The 22,130-nt window shown below is 48.1% G+C and overlaps 1 protein-coding gene and 1 long non-coding RNA gene across 4 annotated transcripts in view; one reads left to right on the top strand and one right to left on the bottom strand.

The window, feature by feature from the left end:
• Window positions 1-2,568, bottom strand: part of HIPK2 (homeodomain interacting protein kinase 2) — a 128,621-nt gene extending 126,053 nt beyond the window's left edge. For 2 of the 3 annotated variants that reach the window (XM_040061338.2, XM_040061339.2), the window contains exon 1: window positions 2,330-2,568. In XM_040061338.2, coding sequence (XP_039917272.1) covers window positions 2,330-2,348 — 19 coding nt within the window. In that variant the 5' untranslated portion in view covers window positions 2,349-2,568. Of the gene's footprint in view, window positions 1-152; window positions 310-2,329 lie in introns of those variants that run through there. The other variant, XM_058420179.1, reaches the window with a different exon arrangement.
• Window positions 2,569-12,334: 9,766 nt separating this feature from the next.
• Window positions 12,335-22,130, top strand: LOC120751958 (uncharacterized). Its single transcript, XR_005700557.1, has 5 exons — window positions 12,335-12,487; window positions 13,002-13,183; window positions 15,034-15,108; window positions 20,195-20,292; window positions 20,444-22,130. It is a non-coding gene; the product is annotated as an uncharacterized LOC120751958 (long non-coding RNA).

Below are 22,130 nucleotides of genomic sequence, written 5' to 3'. Positions count from 1 at the left end.
GGAGGCGAAAAACAATCATTAACCCCTCCTCCACCTCCCTCGAAGCCATTCAGCAGCAATTTAACTGGCAAGCATGCCGCAACACAACAGAGATAAAACAATTTCTATCAGCCTTTACGCTATCTCCGGCTCCTGCCATTTAGGATATTCACCTGTTTTGAGGCTTAAGGCATGCTGCAGAGCCTGGCCGCAGACCTTTCCGTATTTGCTGCGGGGAGTTTGTTTCTACGGGTCGCTTTCAGGGTATTTTTTTCCCATCTGCTCTCTTTTTCCAGTCAGGCAGAAGCAGGGGCGTCGCTGAAGTTAGGATGCTCTAAGGAACCGCTAAACTTCCACCGCACGCTCCGGTGCAGCACCGCCGCCCCTTCCCCTGGAAGAAGCCGTCGCCTTGCTCGCCCCGGCAGCGGCCGAGGCCTCTTCCCCTCTTTCCTCCCCTCCTCTGCCCTGCCCGGCTCCGGGGAGGCGGCCGTGCCGGCGCTCGCCCACTGCGGCGCGCCGGGAAGGGGAGCGCGGCCGGGCTGACCGCAGGCCCCACGGCCCCTCCAACCCGGCTGCTACGGACCCGCCGGGCGCCGCCGCCCTCCAAGGGGCACCGCACCGCCCCGCACGGCCCCGCACGGCCCCGCACCGCCCGCCGGATGCGGCCCGGCGAGGAGCGAACTTCAGAGCGGTCGCCGCATGCCCCCCCCACGCCGCGGCCGGCGGCGCCCGGCCGGGAGAGGCCGGGCAGGCTTCGCGGCGGGGAGTGCGATGCCGGCTGGGCCTCACCGGCCCGGTCACACCCCGGGGGGGGGTCAGGCCCGGCCCCGGGGGTCCGCCGGGCGGGGGCCGGGCAGGAACGCGCACCGGGCTGCGAGCTCCGCGCCGCGGCGGGGGGTCGGCGGCGGCGGCGGGCGCCCCCCGCCCGCGGCGGTGGCTGCCCCGCTGCCAGGGGGAGGCGCCGGGGGCGGCCCGGGCGCGGTGGCGGGGAGCGGAGGGGGGGCTGCCCGGCCACGGGAGCCGGTGGCCGCTCGGCCGGCGCGGCGCGGCCGCCAGAGGGCGCCGCCGGCGGGCCGGCCTCGACCGGCGCCCCGGGGCCCGCCGCGGCCCCTCCGCCTGCACCGGCACCGGCACGGCACCGGCCGCCGGGCCCCGGCCCCCCGCCCTCCCCGCGCTCCGGCAGCCCCGGGCCCGGCCGCGGCGAGGGCGGGGAGAGCCGGCCGTCCTCCCCGCGCTAACGAAAATGCTCCTCTTTGTCTGCCCGCCTCCGGCGGGGTCCGAACTCCCGACAGCGGGCGAGCCCGGGGCTGCCCAGAAATAACCCGGCGGGCCACCGGTAACTTTACACCGCCCGCCGAGCGCCCTCCGCGCGGGCGCCGCAGCCCGGGCTCGATTTCCTCCTCAGATAAGTTTTACCGGCCTCGCCACGGGGAGGAAAGTACCGTGTCCCCGTGCCCCCCCCCCGTCCGCGCCCGGGTGCCCGCCGCCACCGACCGAGCGGCCCCCGGGCGGGATGGCGCGGCCGCCGGGGGATGTCCCTCCGCTTTATGTAACGCTCCCCGGGCAGCGCCGAGCCGGGAGGGGTGACGGGGAAGGGTAAATGCGTCGCGAGGGGATTTAAATTAACCTCGATACATCTCTGATTTTTTCCTTTTAAACAGACACCCTGGACTACACATCAGTCTAACACACACAGCCGTATACACACACACACACACACACACACACAGAATATACATATATATTTTTATATATATAATTATTGTGATTTTTTTAACCCGAAAGAAACTAAGTTGGGGTACTTGGGCTTCTCGCCGCAGCCCGGGCTGGGCTGAAGGAGAAGCCCGAGGAGCTGACAGCAAGCTCCGGCAGCCCTGTCCCCCGCCGCCGCTGCCCGCGGAGTCCCCGCGCCTCGGAGGAGAGGAGCTACGGCGGGGGGAACTCCGGGGAAACCGGCGAACGGAGCGGGGTAGCCGGTCCTGGGAAAGCGAACTGCGGCGAGGGGCAGGCAGGCAGCAGGCACACACACACAGACACGGAGGCGCAGGGCAAGCTCCGTCCACCTCATTGTTCTGCTCGGCACCGGCACGGACTTCACCCACCGCCCCCCGCCGGAGACCGAGCGCCCGGGACCGCGGGGCCGGGGACGGGCAGAGACGGGGGCGACCCGCGCCTCGCCCCGGTCCCGCCGGGCGCCGGGTAGGGCGGGGGTGCCCCGCCGCCTCCCCGCAACATCGCCCGGGGGAAGGGCGAACGGCGGGCGGGCGGCCGGGGACCCCCTGCTCCCCCCTCCCTCCCCCGCTGCGGCCGGGCCAGGGGTGCCGGCGGGGCGGGCCGGGCCGGGGCTTACCTTCGTACATGGGGGCCATCGGTGCAAGGACGCCTGTTATTCATGGCAACGCCGCCACGAACGACGCGAGATCGCAGCCCCCCAAACTCAACACACATCTGCCATCTTGAGCGGGTGTCTCTCGGCGGAGGCGAAGCTGCCGCCTGCCTTCTGCATCGCTGCCCACCTCAGCGCGGGGGGAGCCGGGCACATCCAGCCCCGCTGCCGGCCCTCCGACGCGGCCGGGGCGGGCGGGCGAGCGGGCGGGGGGCGGCGGCGCCGGGCCGGGCCGGGCCGGGCCGGGGCCGGGGCGAGGCGCGGGGCCGGGCAGGGGCGGCGGGCGGCGGGGCCCCCCCGGCTCGGGACGGCGGCGCTGGGGAGGGAGGGAGGGAGGGAGAGAGGGAGGGAGGGAGGGAAGGAGAGAGGGAGGGAGGAAAGGAGAGGGAGGGAGGGAAGGAGGGGGGCTGGCGCGGTGCCCCCGCTCTCAGCGCGGCATGGCTGCGTGTGCCGGGGCGCCTGCAAAAGTTGCACTGGGGGTGAGAGAGAGGGAGACGGAGACCGAGAAGGAGAGGAGGGAAAAAAAAAAAAAAAAAGAGAGAGAGAGAGAGAGAGAGAAAAAAAAAAAAAAAAAAAAAAAAAAAAAAAAAAAAAACCAGCGAAGGGAGTTTGCAAATAATCAAGCGCCGATGGCACCGATCGCGGCTTCCCAGAAGGAGCGGGAGCGAGCGAGAGAAACCCTCTGCTGAGATTATGTGGGATCTTGTTTAACAACACATTTCAATCAGGAGAAAAAAGGAACAGTCAACAGAAGTTGGTGAAACACTTCTGTCTTCCCCCCCTCCTCTTTATAGAAAAGAGAGGAAAGGAAAAAAATAAAAAGGCAGCTGATTGAAGCTTTGCAACTCACTGGCTGTGGGGATCATATAATTTGTGCTCATGTTTTACAATAGCATGGAAAATTCCTACCTCTCCCCCTCTCCCCAAATAAGTCTTCTATTCCCTCAAGGCATTTCACAATCTGGTTCACTGACAAAAGTTCCAATTCATTTTTTTTTTTTTTTCTTCGTTTAGCTTACTTGCAGTGTAAATATTTAGCGAATGCATTTAAAATAAACATACGTTGTTGCTTTTAGGAGTCAGGTTGTGTTTTTGTTTTGTTTTGTTTTGTTTTTAAAGGAACCGCATCAAAGAAGTGTTTACTAACTGAGATTGACAGCCTATTCTCCCCCTCCCCCTCTTCCCCCCCCCCCCCCCTTTTTTTTTTTTTTTTTTTTTTTTTATTTTAAATCATCCGTCTCTCCGGTTGAGCTCTTGCTGTAGGAGCACCAACCCGACGAGCATCATTTTTGTCGGTGCACAGAGGAAAGCTGTAGGTGAAGCCACAGGAACTCCCTTTGCCTGACAGGAGCTTTACAAAGGAAGGTCAGTCACCAGGTACCCATTATGCAGGCAAAGGAAGCTGAGACTCATGCAAAGCCTCTGGTAAAGATGGAAACAAAACCTCGGGCTGTGATCCTGCATTTACAGCCGTCTGGATCTGCCTGCCCGGAGCTCCTTACAGATGAGCAGTCTGGGACTGGACCGGCGAAGACATAACTCCCTTTGTGCCTGCTGCTGTTGCTGATCCCTCAAAACGCTGCCTCTCGCTGCTGCTGGTGCCACCCAGACCTCTCCCACCGCAGCACTTGGTCGCAGCAGGGCTCAACACCCGGCTACTCCCACTGATGTCTCGGGGACGAGGCAAGAGGTAACTTTTATTTGGGGATTTCAGTGCGAGGCAAGCGCTCCAGCCAGCCTGGCCCTTGTCTCGGGGTGCTGCGGGTGCCTACGCTGGCAGATAGAAGCAGGCCAGGGAGCAACCCAAGCCGATGGACCAGGATGGCCATGGTTGGGCTGTGGAGGATGTGACTCCCAGGCTCCTGTGGGCCATCTTGTTTGCAAGGTATCCTCAGTGTTTTTGCATGATTTTTCTCCCTCCCCTGAAAAATGCCTGAAACTACAGGCGAGCTGTCTCACGCGCTATTAGCATTCCGTTTGCAACAAGAAGCTGAGGATACATTTTATATGGGGAGTGCCATATAATATCCCTTCCACGCAGGGCTGGTGGAGGTGATGGAGGGCTCAAAAGTGGGCTGGGATGGCACTAGAGGAGTATGTACAGCAGAGGGAGCAAAACCTGCTCCCGTCTCAATCCCTGCTTCATTTTGAGGGTGATCCCGAGATCAACCATCACTAAATCTTGGAAAGAAGTGGACCTCCAGCTGGACCACTGGGGAAGTCCAGGCCAGAGGTAGAGGGCAAGCCTGCAGATGACAGCAGGCACAGCATTTGAACTTGTTTCTTGTCCCTCTTTTATTTAGCTATGGCAACACTCAGGGTTCAGCTCTAGGCGTGAGTCGAAAGCCTCATATTTTACTAAAACATGTTTCTGGTCACTGTAATTCTGCACTGCTCTGTTCTTTATGATGGAGAACCTTATCTGCTTTCCAAGGCGACTGATGCCTCTGACCCCAGCCTGCCTCCCTGCAGGGGGAGACACAAAAGGAGATGTGGAGAAGTGTTGGAATAGAGTTGGAGAAGAGCAGAGGACAAAACTAGAGGAGCAGGCTGCTACAGGAACCAGCTTCACTTCTTGGTATTGCATTGTGCTGCAGCATGGCTCCAGGTCAGTCACATCACCCTTACTCTCCTCAGCTGCAGAATGGGAGGCAGATGTACCCATCTCTGCTGTGTGAGACTGCACTGATACTTCTCCCTTTCTTTTGTCCTGAGCTATCCCATAACCTGTGAGATCTGTGTTAACTCCACATGCATCAAAGCTGGCATTACACAGGAGCTTAAAATATAAACCAAACTCACTCCTTGCCAGAAGAAAAGGAGGAAGGGGTCACCAGAGATGTCTGCAGGACTCACCATGTGTGGCCTGGGCATGGAAGTGGTGCCCCCAGGCCCTGTGGCTGCCGGGTGGAGCACAAAGGGGTACACAGGAACATCCAAACCTGTCTGTGACATACTTAGGTAAATGCTAAAGCTGTTGGCTTCAAAGCACAGGTTATTCTGCTTGTCTTAGGGAAAAGGTGCTGAACTTGATGGACTGCTCAGGTGGTCCAGGACAATTCCTGAATGCCTCTAGGTTCAATATCACCAAGGACATTATAGACTCTCATCCACTTGCAGTTTGTCACAAGATAGGAAAATTAATGGGCATGTTTTCACCAACAAGGACTGTTCTGGTCTCATGTTTTTAAATGTTGTTGCCAAATAAGGTAAATAAAAACCAGCCCAAACAGGTCCTGACCTTGGCCCCAGACTGGCTATGAGAACGTGGTGCATGGACAATGCAGGTGTTTTATGGGTATGTAGAGGGAGCAGGGATTTGCCCAGCTGGGCACAGTCTTCCTCCCCAGCTCACACAGGCCTCCCCCCTTTAGTGTCTCTTTCAGAGAGGACTTAAGGCATGTGATTTGAGCTAAGGGGGTACAACCCCTTGCTCTATTTCCCCACTGCTGTGAACAGATGGGTATGCACTCTGGAGATGGCCCACCTCTGAGCCTACAATCTTCTTTCCATTCTCCCCAAAACTGAGCATCCGTGCAAGGACATCGCACCCTTTGTCATCTGGGTCCCTGAGCCAAGGCCAGAGCTGTGGTGTGAACATACCTGTCAAGAGACAGTCATCAGCAGCGCAGCTGCAACTGCCCCGGGCAAGGCTGTTCTGGAGAGACCATGGTCCACTCTCTTCGTGCCTGAGACTGCAGAGTGTGTCACTGGAATTTTGAATCCTGAGAGATTTTTCCCACCTCAACAGACTACCTCTACCTCCTTCACTTCATGGGAGGATAGCAAACCAGCACTGGAGAAGCACCTTTTAATGCCTCTGCAGGTTTTTTCATTTCTCCATTTGTATATTTGGGTCTCCCATAAACGCAGCCCTGGTCTGGGTGCAGGTACACGGCATGCTCAGCTGTGCCATGGAGCATCACGTGCTGCCGAGGCAGCAGCATGCCCAGCTATGTCCAGTGTGGCTGCTGGGCGGTGGTGGCAGGCACTAAGCCAGCGAAAGGAGCGGTGGCCTTTTTACAGCACTGGGCTGGCACTCAAAGGAGCTCCATTTCTGCTCCACTTTTGCAAATCTTGGTGGTCTTGGCATGTAACTTCTCCGGAAAGGCACATGGTGTTTCACTAGTGTGTCTCAGGGGCCTGCTGGTAACAACCTGAACCTATATTTAATTGCGGTTGAAGCAGCAGGAGTTAGTTTCTTGCAGAACTGGTGAGACTCTGGGCTTCTTTTTCTTTTCCCTTAGAAATTATTACAGATTTTAAAAGTCAAGTTTAAGAAGAAAGGCAGATAAGTTCTAAAACATAGTTTTTGGTCATCATTCCCATTTTGGGGGGGTTGTGTGAGTGGACACAAGACGCCCTTTGGTCTCTCTGAAATGCTATGGTGGTATCACCTCCTCTTCTTTGATGCCTCCGCCAAACCCTGGCTGTGCCAAGAGCATGTGAGGGGCATTGCCAGAGGTGCCTGCTGCTGAGATGGAATTTATTCCTCTTTCCCCCAAAGCTGGGGTGTCTGTGGCTCCCAGCTTTCTTGCTTCAGTGTCCATCCACTGCATTTATTTCTTTGGAGAAACTGAGCTTAAAACTGTACTAATATAAGACTGTATGGTACATTAAAAACACCACCACCACCACCAACAACATAACAAATCAACCCTCCCCCCCAAAAAAAAAAAAACCAAAAAACCAAAACCAAAACAAAATAAAAAAAAACCCAACAAAAAAGACAAAACAAAAAAACAAAACAAAACAAAAAACCGAAAAAAAAAACCAGAAGAGAAAGTCTATAAGCACACAGGGTGAGCACGTCCCTTTCAGTGACAATCTTTCAGACCTGTATGCTTTCATGTGGAGCTGGAATGCAGCAAGTTAACAAGGATAAGGCCCCAAATCTTTCAGATTAAGCAAAGCAAAATATATATTTTTAAACACCATGGGAAGGTTTCCCAATTAAATACACAGAAATGTTTTATTTTTAAATGTAAATCAGGGAGGGAATGGACAGTTCGATTAAAAGCAAAATTATTAGGTAAGTGCTGAGGGAATTATTTGCTGGGTACACTCACATATTTTTACTGGTGAGTCAATTGCAATTTTTAATTTCTTTCCACCTGCTAAGAGTAACTCAGAGAGTAGCCACTGTGATGTGGAAAATTTGGGGAATGAGTTTTCCATGGATAGCAGGAATGTTTGTTCTGGGTACAAATTGTGGATGCCCAGGCAGCCTACTATGGTATGTCCATTGCATCTCTGCTAATCACAGAATATTCTGAGTTGGAAGGGTCCCATAAGGATCACCATTAGCAAGCACTTGCTATAGGCTGCCTCGGTGGCATCACCTGGAGAAAATCCTGTCCCTTGTGACAGGGATTTTGGGTTGCTGCTAGTGACATCAGTGTCACCTATCCCTCCACACATAAGTTGTTTTGCAGGCAGGTGTTTTGTGGAAGCCCCCCTGCCCCTTCCCTCTAGCCCATGCATTCCTCTTCCTCATGGCAAATGATCCAGATGGACTTCCAAGCACATCAGGAAACAGTCAGTGTACTGGGCTGGGGCTATGACTGCTTATTTTGTAAGGTTCTGAGGGAAGGCCCTTATCTTTGAACACATATGGAAAATATGCTGGATGTTGTAGGGGTCTGATGGCTCTGTCACAGCTGAAGTTCAAAATAAGACCACAAAAACTTACAACACAATTGGACCAGCAAGTGGGGCTTTATAAGAGCCCGGATATTTATACTGAGTCTGAACATCAGTGGCTCCCTCAATGCAGCTCATGTGATGTAAATGCCCCTTTCAGGGGGTAACAAGTGGATCTACGGCACAGGCATACAGAGGGATGAGGCTTAATCCCCACTATGAAACCAGATGATGCTGATAAAGCCTCAGTGGCTTCAACAGATGCACCCTGATAGAGACAGGAGTGTGGCAAGGAGAAACAGGACAGATGTTGTAAAAGGCTTTAGGTACCATGGATGGAGGAAAGGTGCGATGCGAGCGCACAGCTTGATCAGTGCCCTGGGGAAGGCAGAGATCTGGGTCACCTCACCCAAGCCCAACAACACATCTGATCACATTCTTGAGCCTGCTTCCTCATCAGGAGTATCACTGAAATAAATGCCCTAAAAATGATGTGGCCTCTCCATTTGAGGGGTTAAACACAATTTCCCATCGTCGAGCTTTTGCAGTTGGCTCAGGTATTGTTGCAGGATCTTGGATCCCTTTCTTCTTATTATTAATAAAAGAAATTTTGAAATATATTTTAAAGAAAAGTGGTTATCAGATAATGAAATTCTAGCTGTGGTTGTCTTTCAAACAACCAGGGCCATGATTTAATTGGAAGTAATTATAGTCTTTTCTGAAGTATAATTTTTAGGGTATTTTTTCCCCTGACATTTGCAGTGTGGAAATTAAAAATAAAACGATGTCAGAATCATGAGATTTCAATCTCTCTTCAAACAATAATGTGGGCTAGTGTCAGAGGTTTGTCCTTGGCTGGAAGGGAGAAAAACTCACTGAAGAAAATCCTTCTGGTGAAAATAACCAATAGCACCTACTGGTGTATTTGCTGTGCTGAGAAATTCCTGAGAGACTCCTGCTTCCCAGGGCTCACTGGAAACACTCCTACCTCTGCTGCAGTGGGAAAGGGCACATCAGTACCTAGCTCCTGAGAGCGCCACATTTGTGATGCAGGCTTTGTTAATTAGTCCACCAATAAAGCTGTATTGAAAGGTTCACTTAGAGCAAGAAAAAAAAAAATTCCCATTCTACACGACAAAAAATTAAATGTAGTCCTTGTATCCTGCTGATAGTTATTTCCATATTTCTTTTCCCCCAATATTTTTAAATCTTTAAATGGGAAAATTTTCAAATTATCTCTTTCTGTATTTTACCATGTTTTCACTTTGCATTTCCTCATCCTGCTTTGGTAAAACCATCAGGGTGTCCCCTAAACTTTGACTCACACTCTCTGTCCTACTGAAAGTGCCATTTCCAAGGGAGGGACAGTCTCTGCCAGCATCATCTCAACCTTTTTAGTTGCCAGTGGCATCAGCAGGGCGCTGTGGGCAGAGCCTGAGCTCCTACAGCCTGTGTGGCGCTGCTGCTACTGGTGATGCTGTGATGGCCCTGGACACATATGCAGCTTTAAATACTCAGTGGACAGTTTGGCTCAGCCTCCTAAATCACATTCACCGGCTTTCAAATAATTTCATTAGGGATGTGGATGCACACATGACGAATCATCTTGCACTCTGAATTCTCTGCTTCTGGATCTGAAATTTTACATCTAATGCCCATTTAAAATCCATTCTTGATCATCAGTCAAAGGGAAAGGGACTATTTCAGATTAAAATGACAACGCATATAAAAAGAAAACATTCCATACAAGGCTGTGATTCACTGTATGAAGTGCTGTAGAGGATTGTATGAGGGATGTTCAGTTCTGCAAAGTGTGTTGACTTTTTGATGAGGCATTAGGTGAAGTTCCCTATCATTACAGACTCTATGGAGTTAATAACAGGATGATTTACAAGCCATATTCCTACTGGGCAATGCCTCCCTGGCCCACTTATGTACGCCACCTCACTGTTCAGCTTTATTTATTCCATTTTACTCTTCACTCTAAAAATCCCATTGCATGGTCCTTCCAGTGAAGAGCAGCTATGTTTCATCTCATCCATGCCTTCAGCAACAAGGGAAGGGATTTCCCTCAGCTCTTCAGCCTCTGAAACAGCCTTTTCAAAGTGAGGCATTTTATTATATGGGGAAAAAAAATTATACAGACTGAGGTAAAATTTTGGTCAGGCCTTATAAAACAAACTCAGTGACTTTAAAGTAATAAAACTTTCTCTGTCACTTTGTCAGAGCTGATCTTCTATGCTATACTTCAGGGATAACTACAGATGTGCTGACAGAAACCTCGTGGCTTCCAACCTGTGTGCTGTGTAGAGCCTCAAGGGATTTTCTGGAAGGCAACTGCTGTTCCGAAGTTAAACATTTTTATCCCCCTTCCCAAAATGACCATTAGACCAGCAGTGTTTCAAAGACAAGCACACGTGCTTACTTCCACGTCTTTCATGCTGTCAACAGAAAATATTTGAAATTGCAGGCAAAGTTTCCAAGTAGGCAGAGATGGAGATTTTCTTTGCTTTAAATTTCCGAGTACCTTCCAGCAGTCCTGCTCCTGTCTTTGCACCCCTCCCTTGCCCAGCTGGGAGCCTGGAGATCTGAGCCCATGACTTGACCATGGATGTGCCTGGGGACTCTGTGTGTTTGGGTACTGTGGACCAAGGAGAACATTTGGTACATGCAGTGCCGGCCACATTACAGCCCTGAGTTTGGCAGGAGCCTTCTGGCTAGGGGTGGAAAACTCTTCTAGTATTTACACTTATTTGGCTATGCATTGGATATTATCTCTTTTTCCAGCCCAGACCTCTATGAGAGCCAAACCTGGCCATGATGTCCATCACTGTTAATGCTGTACCAATAGCTAAGAAATCGGTGAAACTTTCACGCAAAAACATTGTGCCTTGCTGATTAGTCACAGCCTGTGATTTTCACAGCTTTAAGGATTGTGATCATGAGGTCTTGTCTTGTGACCTTGCTGCCCACCCTGTTCCACGCAGAGAGAGAGGAATAAATATTTACTACTTCTCAAAATAACACCCAGCCATACTCACCCTTACTGCTGCAGAGTAGTTCATCTAATTGAAATAAGAACGTAAGTAAATTGTTTGTCAAGGCAGTTTATTAGGAAAAGATTGCTGTGTCAGGAACTCCCTCACTGCGAGAGATGCTGTGTTGTCTCTCTTAATATTTAATGTAATTTTAATAATATTTCCCAGTTAGGGGTGCAGGCTGATGCTATAAAGCCTGCCTAAGAGGGGAGGAATAAAAGCTTGAGGTCAGCTTAATTCCATTGACTTTTCCACCTGGAGGCTGGGCAAAGAACAATGCTGCACTTCTTCCAAGGGACTCAGCCACTCCCCGGTACTTCTCTCAGCAGCTTTATCTCAGATTTGTGGATTTTGCCTTTCACTTACTCAGAATGACACTTTAAAAGGTGAGGACCACATCCTGAGGAGGTAGAGATGAGAAACCCACCTTTTTTTTCCTTTTACAAACCCATTTCTCTTTGCGACGCTGTTCCAGTCGTGCTCATTAATCAGACAGTACCATAAACTACTGAATTTCTCCCAATTTCACAATTGCATTTGCAGCTACAGCACTCTTGACTCTCAGTGGCAAACCTCTTTTTTTGGAAACTTATGGGTTAAAGTCAAAAGTGTTTTAGCCCAAGGAGTGGGGATCTGCAGCTTAAGTATCGAGGGCCCCTGGTCGTAAAGCTTCTACTGACGCTGCCTTGGTGTCACCCTCCAGCCCTCACAGACCTGCCTTGACTGCAAAGTTTTTGCACTGATGGTGCTTCAGTCCCCATGCCATCCCTCCAGATGTTTCCTGGCAGCAATGCCCAGCCCAGGCTCTTCCTTGTTGTGAAAGACTCCTGGCTGAAGGACCGTGGAGTCAGAGCCTTTTGAAGCTGCTGCATAATAAGCTTTTCCCAAACATCACTAGACAGTTCAATAATTACATAAACTTTGTAATCAGCCAAACCAGCATAGCCATCTCCCTGACGTACACGTAGCACTTGTGAGTAATTTTACATACAGGGCAGGTACTTTTGTACTTAGTGCACAGGCCTTGTGCACAAACAGCTATAGAAGGAGGGCCCAATTATAAATAAACTGTCCTTAGTTGTCACTTTGCTGTCTCTGACTTCCCACACATTCAAATGGTGAGACTGATTCATTTAATCTTACTCTAAAGCAGCAAGCCACAGAGTGAGTTTCCTGACAGTTGCTTGAAAAAGTGTAGCTGAGTTCCCTTAAATTGTCTTCCCTTGTATTATATTTAGACATTGTGATTAGAGTATCTGTCATGATATGCTTTTACTTTAAGGCAGAAATTCAAGCCGCTTTCTGAAAGCAAACAGAGATGCTCTTGGGAGCTGAAGGGGCGCGAGCGCTGGAGTTCAGCATCTGGGAGCAGAGATCTTCAGCACGGCTTATGCTGCTGCCTTCTCTACACAGCCAGCCTCATCAAAACCTGAGTTTTCAAGTAAGTGCAACATTACTTACCATAATGAGACTACTGGGAAGGGTGGAGGCAGCGAAATACTTAGTGGCTGTTTCCAAGGGTTTTAGAAATATCAGCTGAGCAATTCTTACAGTCTTCCCTTCTCCCCTCCTTCCCTCTTCTCCCCCCCCCCCCCAAATCTTGTCAAAGGCTTGGATTCAAAATCTGGACACTCCTGTCATATGAACATGGCTTTTATATGTTTGTGTCATTGCAAAGCAGATTATAATGACTACACTTGATGCATTTTACCCTAATTAAGTCAGTGGAGGTTTCAACGCAGATACAAACTCGACAAGCTCTGCCCTTGACAATTGCCTACCAAAGAGAATACCTGAAAGCTCTTGTTTTGCTAAATATGCTATTTAATATTTTGTAATGCTCGGGTAAATGCAGTCAGTGGATGTAGAGCCTTCTATGTTTCTACAGTATTGTGGAGGAGGTTATTAGAGTTACGCTGAAGGAGGTTTCCTTTTTCCACGACTTGCTTTGCCAGAGCACTTGTCAGAGACTGAATTGCAGGTTCCAGTCCTGCTGACCACTGTCTGTGATGAGGAGACCCCAAGACTCCAGCAAACTCTCAGCCAGTGCTCTGATGGCAGGAGTTCTCCAGGACCCTGGCAAAGGTGACCAGGATCTGGCAGACAGGACAGAGTGAAAGACCAGCTGGGCTCTAAGGTACGAGGGGGGACAAGAAGGGCTCTGTGTAGAGGAGAATCAGTGGAGAGCACATGCCATGCCTCAGTTGTGTTTTGCTGACCTGAAATAAATAGAGCTGTGGAATTTAACACACTGAATTGAAAGGTGAGTTTCTGCCATGTGCTGTGTGTAGGATGCCTGTCTTCCTCTAGCTGATCTACAGAGATTTGTAAATCTATTATTGCTTCCATGTACCCTCCTAGAAACCTGTGCTTTAGTGTGCAGAAAACTTTAGGTCCTAGGTTCACATTTAAGTGTTTGTCCAAATGTGATTGGATTACCATTCCTTCAAGACTGGTCATATTCCTTTTCCTCCAATAAAACTGTTGTGCTAGAAGTTTTCCACCATCCCTGTGTCTCTAGAGAGAATCTTGGAGACTTGAAGGTGACTTTTCTGAAAAATGGTCTCAATATAATTCCAAAAATACTTTATAATTTGGAGCCTCCTCCTCAGCCTCCAGCAGAGATCAAAGAGATCCCAGAAAAAATATTAAGCACTATGCATTCCTAGGAGCTGAGCCTTTGGCTGTAATGAATCAATCAACTACCCTTTTATCAGCCAGATATAAACTAACTTAGGGCATTTTGGAGTCAAAGGCTACTAGTACAAGGCTGCTGGTTTAAGCTTTGTTTTCATTAAAAAGTTTGTCTCCAAAGAATGATCTTTGTTTTCAGTGTTTTTTACATCTTCCTGTTATTTTCACCTTCAAGCCTGCTGAGCCAGTTGGGTATGAAAAACTTGTTCTTGCCTCCTAGTGGCAAGATCATGTGTTGATGGTACATAGGGGTTGCTGATTACTATCTGTCACTGGTATTTATGGGGTTCCAATCACTACAGTACCATGGTGCCAGGTACAATATTGAGATAAGCAGGTAAGTTATTGAATGTGGACTTTGCTCTTCCCACCCTAGTGTTTGGCCCTTTCAACTCGGAGACTTTGTCCTCTTGCTCATGCTCAGATGCGGGGCACCAGAGAAAAAGTGAGGTTTGTGCTTTGCTGTGGAACAGCCCTGGCCTGTGAGCTCAGCCAGGCTGTACCTGGTACCCTTGGCTCCATCTCGGATCATATCCCGCTTCCATCCCTCGTGCTGGCGTGTGACCCAAGGCACCGGCGCTGTGACCCAAGGCACTGGGAGCAGATCCCACAGAGCCTGTGGCCTGTACACCAGCTGCTGCTGAACTCTCTTCCATAGAATGTTTTCTAAAATCCAGCAAACTTTGTCAACTGGGAGAGCTGAAATCAATTGAGGTGCTGCTTCCTGGCCTGTGGAGGGTCACAGAAGGTGTCCCAGTCAGACAGCACGGAAAGCTTTGATCTCTTTGGAGAAAGAAACTGCCATGAAGCAGAGGGCTGCTGGAGCCTGGCTGGCATTAATGGGAAGAATTTCTTCTAGCTACTGGTAGTAAAGAGACAGTTTGCTTCTCAGACAAACTCAGCCCTTTGACCAACTTGACAAAAACTGTGGCCAGAGAGTCAGTCTCAGCCTGATTCTGAGAAAAACACATGCCTGGAACGCCATTTCTACCACTACAGAGAAATTAATATGAACCCACAAGAAAGTGGAAATGAGTTGAAAAAATGCAGGTCTCAGTACCAGCTAGTTCTTAAGTGGGACAAGCATAAATTTCTTTAATGTGGATATAGAAGGGGACGTATTTTGTTTCTATTATTACTCGATTGTGGGAGGCTAAAGGGAAATTTTCTCACAACCTCAAGAAAGAAGTGTTCAAAACTAGTTCTTAAAATGTGAAAATTAAAACAAAAAATTAGAAAGGAAATTGTGATGGAGGATCTGTGTAAATTTTTTTCCCCCTTCTTTTTGATCAGCTCTGATGTTTCTAATTGATGTCCAAGGAGAAAGCTTGATGATTTAGAGATGAAGAAGAAAGGAATCGCACCTTGGTAAGCCCTGCCTGTGGGATAGCAACCCCGGGACATGCTGAAAATGTTTAAATAAGGAATGTGCCGTGAACAAACATTTCTCCTGCTTACCCTTACAGCTATTTCCTTACCCTGAAATTTTCAGGAAGGAAAAGCTGTAAGGATCAGTAATTATGCTGAGACTTTTCCTTTATGTATCACTGCCCAGTCAAGAATTTCAGCCCATCACACAAATAGCAGTGACGTGCTTGTCAGGGGCCCTTTGAAGCACAAAGTGCCATTGCTGCCAGCTTGGTTTCCTCAGCGGAAGAGCGGCGGCAGAGGGAGATGAAGGGATGGAGGCTGCACTGCTGGGATGCCCTCCCCTTTCCGGCCCTCCCAAGTCGCTCATTCCCCTCCTGCTTTGCCCCCATGGGGGTTTCTGGCCTCACAACCCACCTGAGGGCAGGCTCTTCTGGGATGATAGAGCATTTCTAGATGCTTAGGTGCACCTGACAAACAGAGAACGGGCACCCAGCACCCAGTGCTCAGTGCCCAGGGCCAAGCAAGCCAGTGATCCCACTTCTTGATTGCTGAGAGCTGCTCCTTGACGCCAGAATGTTCACAGAGAGCAGGAAGGGCTGGAGTCAGCTTACACTGACTCCCAAAGACCAGGCAGCAGCTTCCCAGGGAAAATACATACCCACGTAAATAAAGAGGGAAATAATTATAAATGAGCAGAAGTAAAAATGGGAAGCTGAAAGAAAAGAGAAGTGCATGAGCTTTTTTGTAGATGCAGAGGCTTTCATTTTGCATCAAAAGAAATAGAGGAAGAAATTTAAGTGCATATTTAGGGAAAAAAAATCCAATGGGAAACGTGAAAAGAACCACTTCTATCAAGAGGCCTCTGAAGAGACAAAGCACAATTCCAAACATCAACAATTTCTTCTTCAACAGTAAAAAAACCCAAATAACTCATTCTGTACAAAGTTAAAGCAAACTTTTGGAAAAGCACCTGGAAACAGAGCTGGGAATTGCCCACCCTATGATTTTTGCTCCTGTCACTGGGCAGTATTAGTGAAGTGCTATTTACTCCAAGAAACGCCGCATTCCTTTCTTCCCACCACTATCTTGCTTATAGTTGGGTGTATTTATAGAAAACCTGCCATCAGTCTCCCAGCACCATCCACTCTGCGGTCAGTGGAAGGATAAAGACTCCTATCCAGGGAAATACCCTTTCCCACAGAATCATAGAATGGCATGCCTTTGTGCTGGAAGGCACCTTTAAATGTCATCTGCTTCAACTCCCCTTCCACAGACAGGGACATTTTCATCTAGGTCAGGTTGCTCAGAGACCTGTCCAACCTAACCTTGAATGTTTCCAGGAATGGGGCCTCTATCACCTCTCTGGGCAACCTGTTCCAGTGTTTCACCACCTTCATTGTAAAAAACTTTCTGTTTATCAGGTCTGAATCTACACTCTTACAATTTAAACCCCTTGCTCCTTGTCCCATTACTACTGTCCCTACTAAAAAGTCAATCTCCATCATTCTTATAAGTGCCCTCCAGGTACTGGAAGGCCCCTATAAAGTCTCCCAGGAGCCCTCTCTTATCCAGTTGAACAACCCCAACTCTCCCAGCCTTTCCTCATGGAAGAGGAGGTACTCCAGCCCTCTAACCATCTTCAGATTAAGCAGAAAATGGCTTATCATGGACGCAGTATTTCACTCAGAGAGCTCCAGAGTGAAAACCCAGTCTCTAACTTTCTCTGAAAGACAAGATGGAAAACAAATCTAAATATGCTTTCTTTGCTCAACTACCACAAGGTGCCTTGTATACCTTGCTCTCATGTTTCTGGCTGAAAGAAAATTCTGTGAGCAATTTGTCACCAAATTAAAGTCACTGCTGTCAAAGTCATTCTGGACCCAAAAAAGCCAAATAAATTTGATTGTACGTGTAGAAATTTATTTTGGGTGATGATAACCTAGGCCAGCTGCTGCTCACTTAGCTCTTATGTAGGCAATACTTGCATGGATTGTAATAGGGATGACTGAATGAGGGCTGGATGGGGTAATTGCACTGAGCTGGTGATGGAGGGGCTGGTGCTTGGAGACCAAATGACATTCCTCAGCCTGGGATAATTCAGAATCCCCAGAGACAGGGCAGCCAGATACCTGCTGCCTTTTTTTTTCCAGCCTGGTTAGGAGATAGCTGGACTGACACTGTAGGGAAAAGATTCAGGCAATGTGATTGAAAGGAAATAAAGTTCTTTTATGATTCCTCTGTGATTCTGTGGCTCTTAGAGCATGCTGGGTGGTAGGACTGGAAGTGTGGAAGCACAGCACACAGACAGACTTCATTAGCTTGACAGACTAGAAAGACTGGAGTGTTTTGGCACTCCATCACTGTTACTGGCCTTCGGTGAGACAGTGTCTTTGGCCAATGCTGTTTCCAGGGAGGATTTCTCTGGCTTTATGTATACCTTGCCTGTTGAGCACATGAGAGCTGTGCTTTTTAACCCTTCTCCCCCTTGTTTATATTCCTCATTCTCACAGAACCATAGGCAATGTTCTATAGCATTACTCCCCTCCCCCAAACTTTCCGTTTCAATTGGTTTCACCACAAAGCAATAGATTATTACTGACACTGATCCCAATTTAATCCTTCCAATAATCTGATTTTTCCAAGCCTATTTATATCCTTGAAATGACAGTAGGGTTTAAAGTGATACAAGTACCTGAACCTAAGTGCCGGTACTATCCACAGCAGTCTGGTCCAGTTTTGACCCTTCAGAATAAAGTGTAACCCCAAATATTATTTGATCATATTTGATATCCCTTCCCAAGTGTTTGTAGTGCTAGACTGGTCCTTGGTTCCTCTTTTTGACTAGATTTTTCACATTACAGCTTTATTCTCCTATACACAAATATCAAGCTGAAGTCCCAAAATAAGTTTTAAAGCTCATATAAATGTAGGATTTTTTTTCCCTTTGTGGATTTCGATAACTTTCTGGTGTCTGGAAATGATCTAGAGGTAAATCTTTCATAGCAGTGTAAGAAGAATAAACCCGTTCTAGTTTGTTATTTCATCCAGCAACCTGAGAACTTTTTTTATTTCCCTGGGCTTTAAGGTGACCGGCCAATGTTTTCTCCCATACCTATTCTCCTTAAGAGGTTTATTAATGCTTTACATTGAAAATAAAGACAAACCAATCTGAAAACAAAGCCATCCTTAGCACTGCATATTGTAAATGTGCTTGCTGGACTATTTCCAGTATTAGTAACCAATTCATTTTAATATTGCTCCTGCTTCTTGCTAGATCTGCAGAACCTCAGTTCACACGTAGTTCAACCAGCAGTCAGCAGGTTTTTGTTCTTTTTTTTCCTCACTCTTATAATTCAGTGAAGTGACCTGTTTATATAACCAAATCCTTTTGTTTCTCCAAAAGTGACTTGGCTATTTCACTTGAGCGACAACACCCGTGGTAGGTGATGGTCTATTTTTAACAAAGCAAAGGCCTCAGTTTTCAGCAGAATTTACATTCCAGTGTTAAATATTTAAAGGAACTATAATGGAAATGAAGCAAAGAATGTCTCTCTGAAGTGCACACACATACATACACACACACACGTGCACGTGCACACTCACAGTCAATTAATCTGGGGTCACTCTGGTGCAGATGGTGCCTCTGTTCAAACCCTGAGATATTTTGCTTTTTCTGTTAGGAAACTTGGCCACCTTGGACTTTTAATACCCCTTTAAAACCTTATAAAATATTATTCTTTATTGTTTATGTAGCAGATCACACAAACATCTATGTCAAAGGCATTTTCTGCAACAAAATCTCTTTCTGCCCCTAAAGAAGTATAAGAAAGAGTATGATTCATGCTGATTTCTTGGTGTCCTTTCTCAGGCATGAGCTTTAGGATTTTCAGTCATCTCTGTTTTATTCTATAACAGACCGGAATGGCATTTTTGGAACATACCAGGGCTACACAACTACTGTTTGGCTTCAAATATGTAGACTGAGACACTAATGTACTTTTCCACTTACAAAGCTTGGATTTTACCCTATGGGTGATGTCTTAATTAATGATTGTGAAGATCGTACATGTGACATAAACAAAAGAGCTGCTTTTTAACAATAGTTAAAAAAAGAGAAGAACAAAATATTCCAACTCTTTTGAAAAAGAATTGACTGATTCCAAAAAGTAGGATAATGAAAACCAAAAGGCAAAAGAAGGAAGAATGTGATGTAGATATTTGAGTTACCTGCAAATGTCTCCCTCTGCCAACCAGAAAGTATTTATTCTGTATATTTTGTTGTATCCTTGTCTCTTCATGTGCACCGAATGATGCCCTACCAGCAGCACTACATCTGTATTAAACTGCCTGATTATAATGCTCAGTGAGCACTGCCAACCCATCAGAGCCTGCTTGTCCTTTCCCAAGCCAGTGCATGTGCAATGTTTGTAAAATGACACATGGACCACACACTGTCCACATCTATTATATATATATATATAATTATCTATGGAAAAAATAGGCATTGAGTCTTAACTGTAAGTGCACAGAAGGGCAGCTGTGCCATGAGGACCCCTGCTACCTGCAGAGGAGTTACCTGTGCAGAACTGACCTCCGACACAGCACACTGAGCTGGACTCTGACATATCCTCTTCAAACTGGCAGACGAAAATGCAGTGATTTTTTCACCCCTGTGTGACCCACATCTGCAGGACTCCTGGGATGGGAACAACACACTCATGGGTGCTTATCAAGGGATGACCATGATTATATCTGACTTTAAAAGCCTGAAATATATAAGATGTGTAGGAGCTGCAGAAGGACCTGTGTCTTACAATCTGACCAAAAAAGCAAATTAAAAGAATGAAGAAATGGGTGTTGGGGGTAAGGGGAATTGGTTGTGGAGAGGGGCACTAAGGGGAGGTGGAGGGCTACGTGGGGGTTCTTCATTCGTTCTTGTGTCCAGGGCTAATCAGGAAAACAGTACCTCTCCACTCCCACCCTATCTCTGCGTTTTGCACCTTTGGAATCTGGTTATTCTTAGCTCACTAGGTTTAATTTGCTGACCTGACATGAACATATCCATCTTTCATGTTGATCCTAGCTTAAACTCAGCAGAAGCACGAGAGTGGAAAATAACCCTTCTGACAGCTAGAGGCAATGGCACTGAACCAGTTCAGGAGAAGTGGAAGGTGGTCACAGGTATGTAAGAAGTCTCTGTTTACACACGATAGTCCACAGTTTAAGAGCAAAGGAGTGGGTGTTTGTGGACATGTGAGCATGGACATACAGACACCAGTGGAGAAGCAGAGATAGATGCTTAATACTCATCAGCCCTCCTTGCTGTATTCAGCTCTCCGCAGGCATCACTGCAGGCAGGCAGCCCTGGCAGAAGCTTACCTTCATCCGAAGAGACCTTTGGGATGGATCCGCTGGCCAGGAGAAGGAACGAGAAACCTCCTGCAGGAAAAGGGAGACCGTCTAGCTCAGGAGAAGCTCTTGGGAGAGGGGCAGGCGTGGATAGAGGCAGGAAGGCCTCCCACTCCAATGGCTCACCCTTCCCGTGCCAGCCCTGCTCCATCTGCTGGCAAGGACAATGCGGAGCCGCTGCCGTTTGCCCGCCGGGATCCGGGCCCTCCTGCCCTCCTCCCCAGCCCAGATTCCCTTCCCGTCCTCATTTCATCTGCCACAAGTGCCACAAGAGAAGAGCAGAGCCTCCCCCCAGACACAGGAGGGAGAACAACCCTTATTTTTGGATCCCTGCTTTCCCACGAGTTTTCCTCTATTTTAGCCTCTAATATGTCATCGAAGTTACAAGTAAAGTACTGTGCATGCCGTGTGTTTACTCTCTGATCTGCTGGCTGGGAAGTTGATTCCCCTGCTCACCTGTGGTCAGTCAAATGCAATGGCAATACCCTGCAAGTCCCCTGAGGCTGCCCATTGGGATACCGATGGGAATGGGGTGAGGTGGCAGCGCCCGCTGTTGCCTCACCCAGGAAAACAGGGTGCAGCTGCGAAAGGTATTCAGGGGAAGCAGGAGTCCTTTGACTCTTTGCTTTGCTGCTCAGCACTTCTCAAGGGTATTATTTTGGCTCTGCCTCCATTTCCCCCTTGCCTACTAGGTGTTTAAGAGAACAGGCTGAGGAAAGCTCTGATTTTTTCAAAATGTGAAAGCAACATGGAAAGCTTTTGCCATGTATTGAGTCTGCATGGCATTGTGAATTTGACTCACTCTTCTCTGTACATGGAGATGCAGGGTGTTCACAGCTGCCCTATGAAAGGGTTTTTCAGCTCTGGCATCATGGACATTAAATGCTTTTTTTCCTCTTGTCCTGCCTTCTGCTTTTTGGAAATAATCTGCACCTGGTATTTGTGTCTCTTTTCCATATGGAAAAGGAAGCATGTTCACCCTGCTGTGGCAAGTCTTTCAGCTCTGAGTTCCAAGCAGTCAGGTGAATGGGGTGGGCTGAGCTTCCCCACATCAGTCAGCTCCTCAGGGAGGGAAGAAGGGCAGCCAGTGTCAGACCAGTGTTTACAGAAAGTTTAGTCTCCAGTGGATTTCCCTATTCCAATGAAACAATAGGAGGGTCTTGTGCTGTATTATCCATGCTTCCTCTTTATTCTGATATTATCTGTGAATTCTTGCAAATAATAGATGACTGAGACCAGTCATTGTTTCGGGAAATAGGAAGATGAAAACATTAGATGGACCTTAGCAGTTTCAATGGATTTATTAATGGTGTTTGTAGTTGTGCAAGTCAGAAACTAGCAAAATACCTGTTGGACTAAGTAATAACCTTGTGCATTCATGAAAGCAGTTCTCTTACGTCCCATTTTTAATAAGAGAGACTGCCTCAGTCAAACAAGTGCTAGAGAGTTCAAAACAAAAAAGGAAAGCAAACATAACTCCTGTTAATGCCACAAGATTTTGGGAAGCAATCCATCCCAGCTCTTCCATGTATCTGCTTTAATACAGGCATTCTGATAAAAATTGCACGATGGTGATTAATAAATTTTCTATCAATTGAACTTGAAGTCAA

This window comes from Hirundo rustica, chromosome 4 (genome assembly GCF_015227805.2).
Source record: "Hirundo rustica isolate bHirRus1 chromosome 4, bHirRus1.pri.v3, whole genome shotgun sequence".
In the NCBI taxonomy this organism is placed as follows: Eukaryota; Metazoa; Chordata; class Aves; order Passeriformes; family Hirundinidae; genus Hirundo; species Hirundo rustica.
The sequence above is the reverse complement of the archived record's forward strand: the minus strand, read 5'-3'. Positions and strand labels throughout refer to the sequence as shown.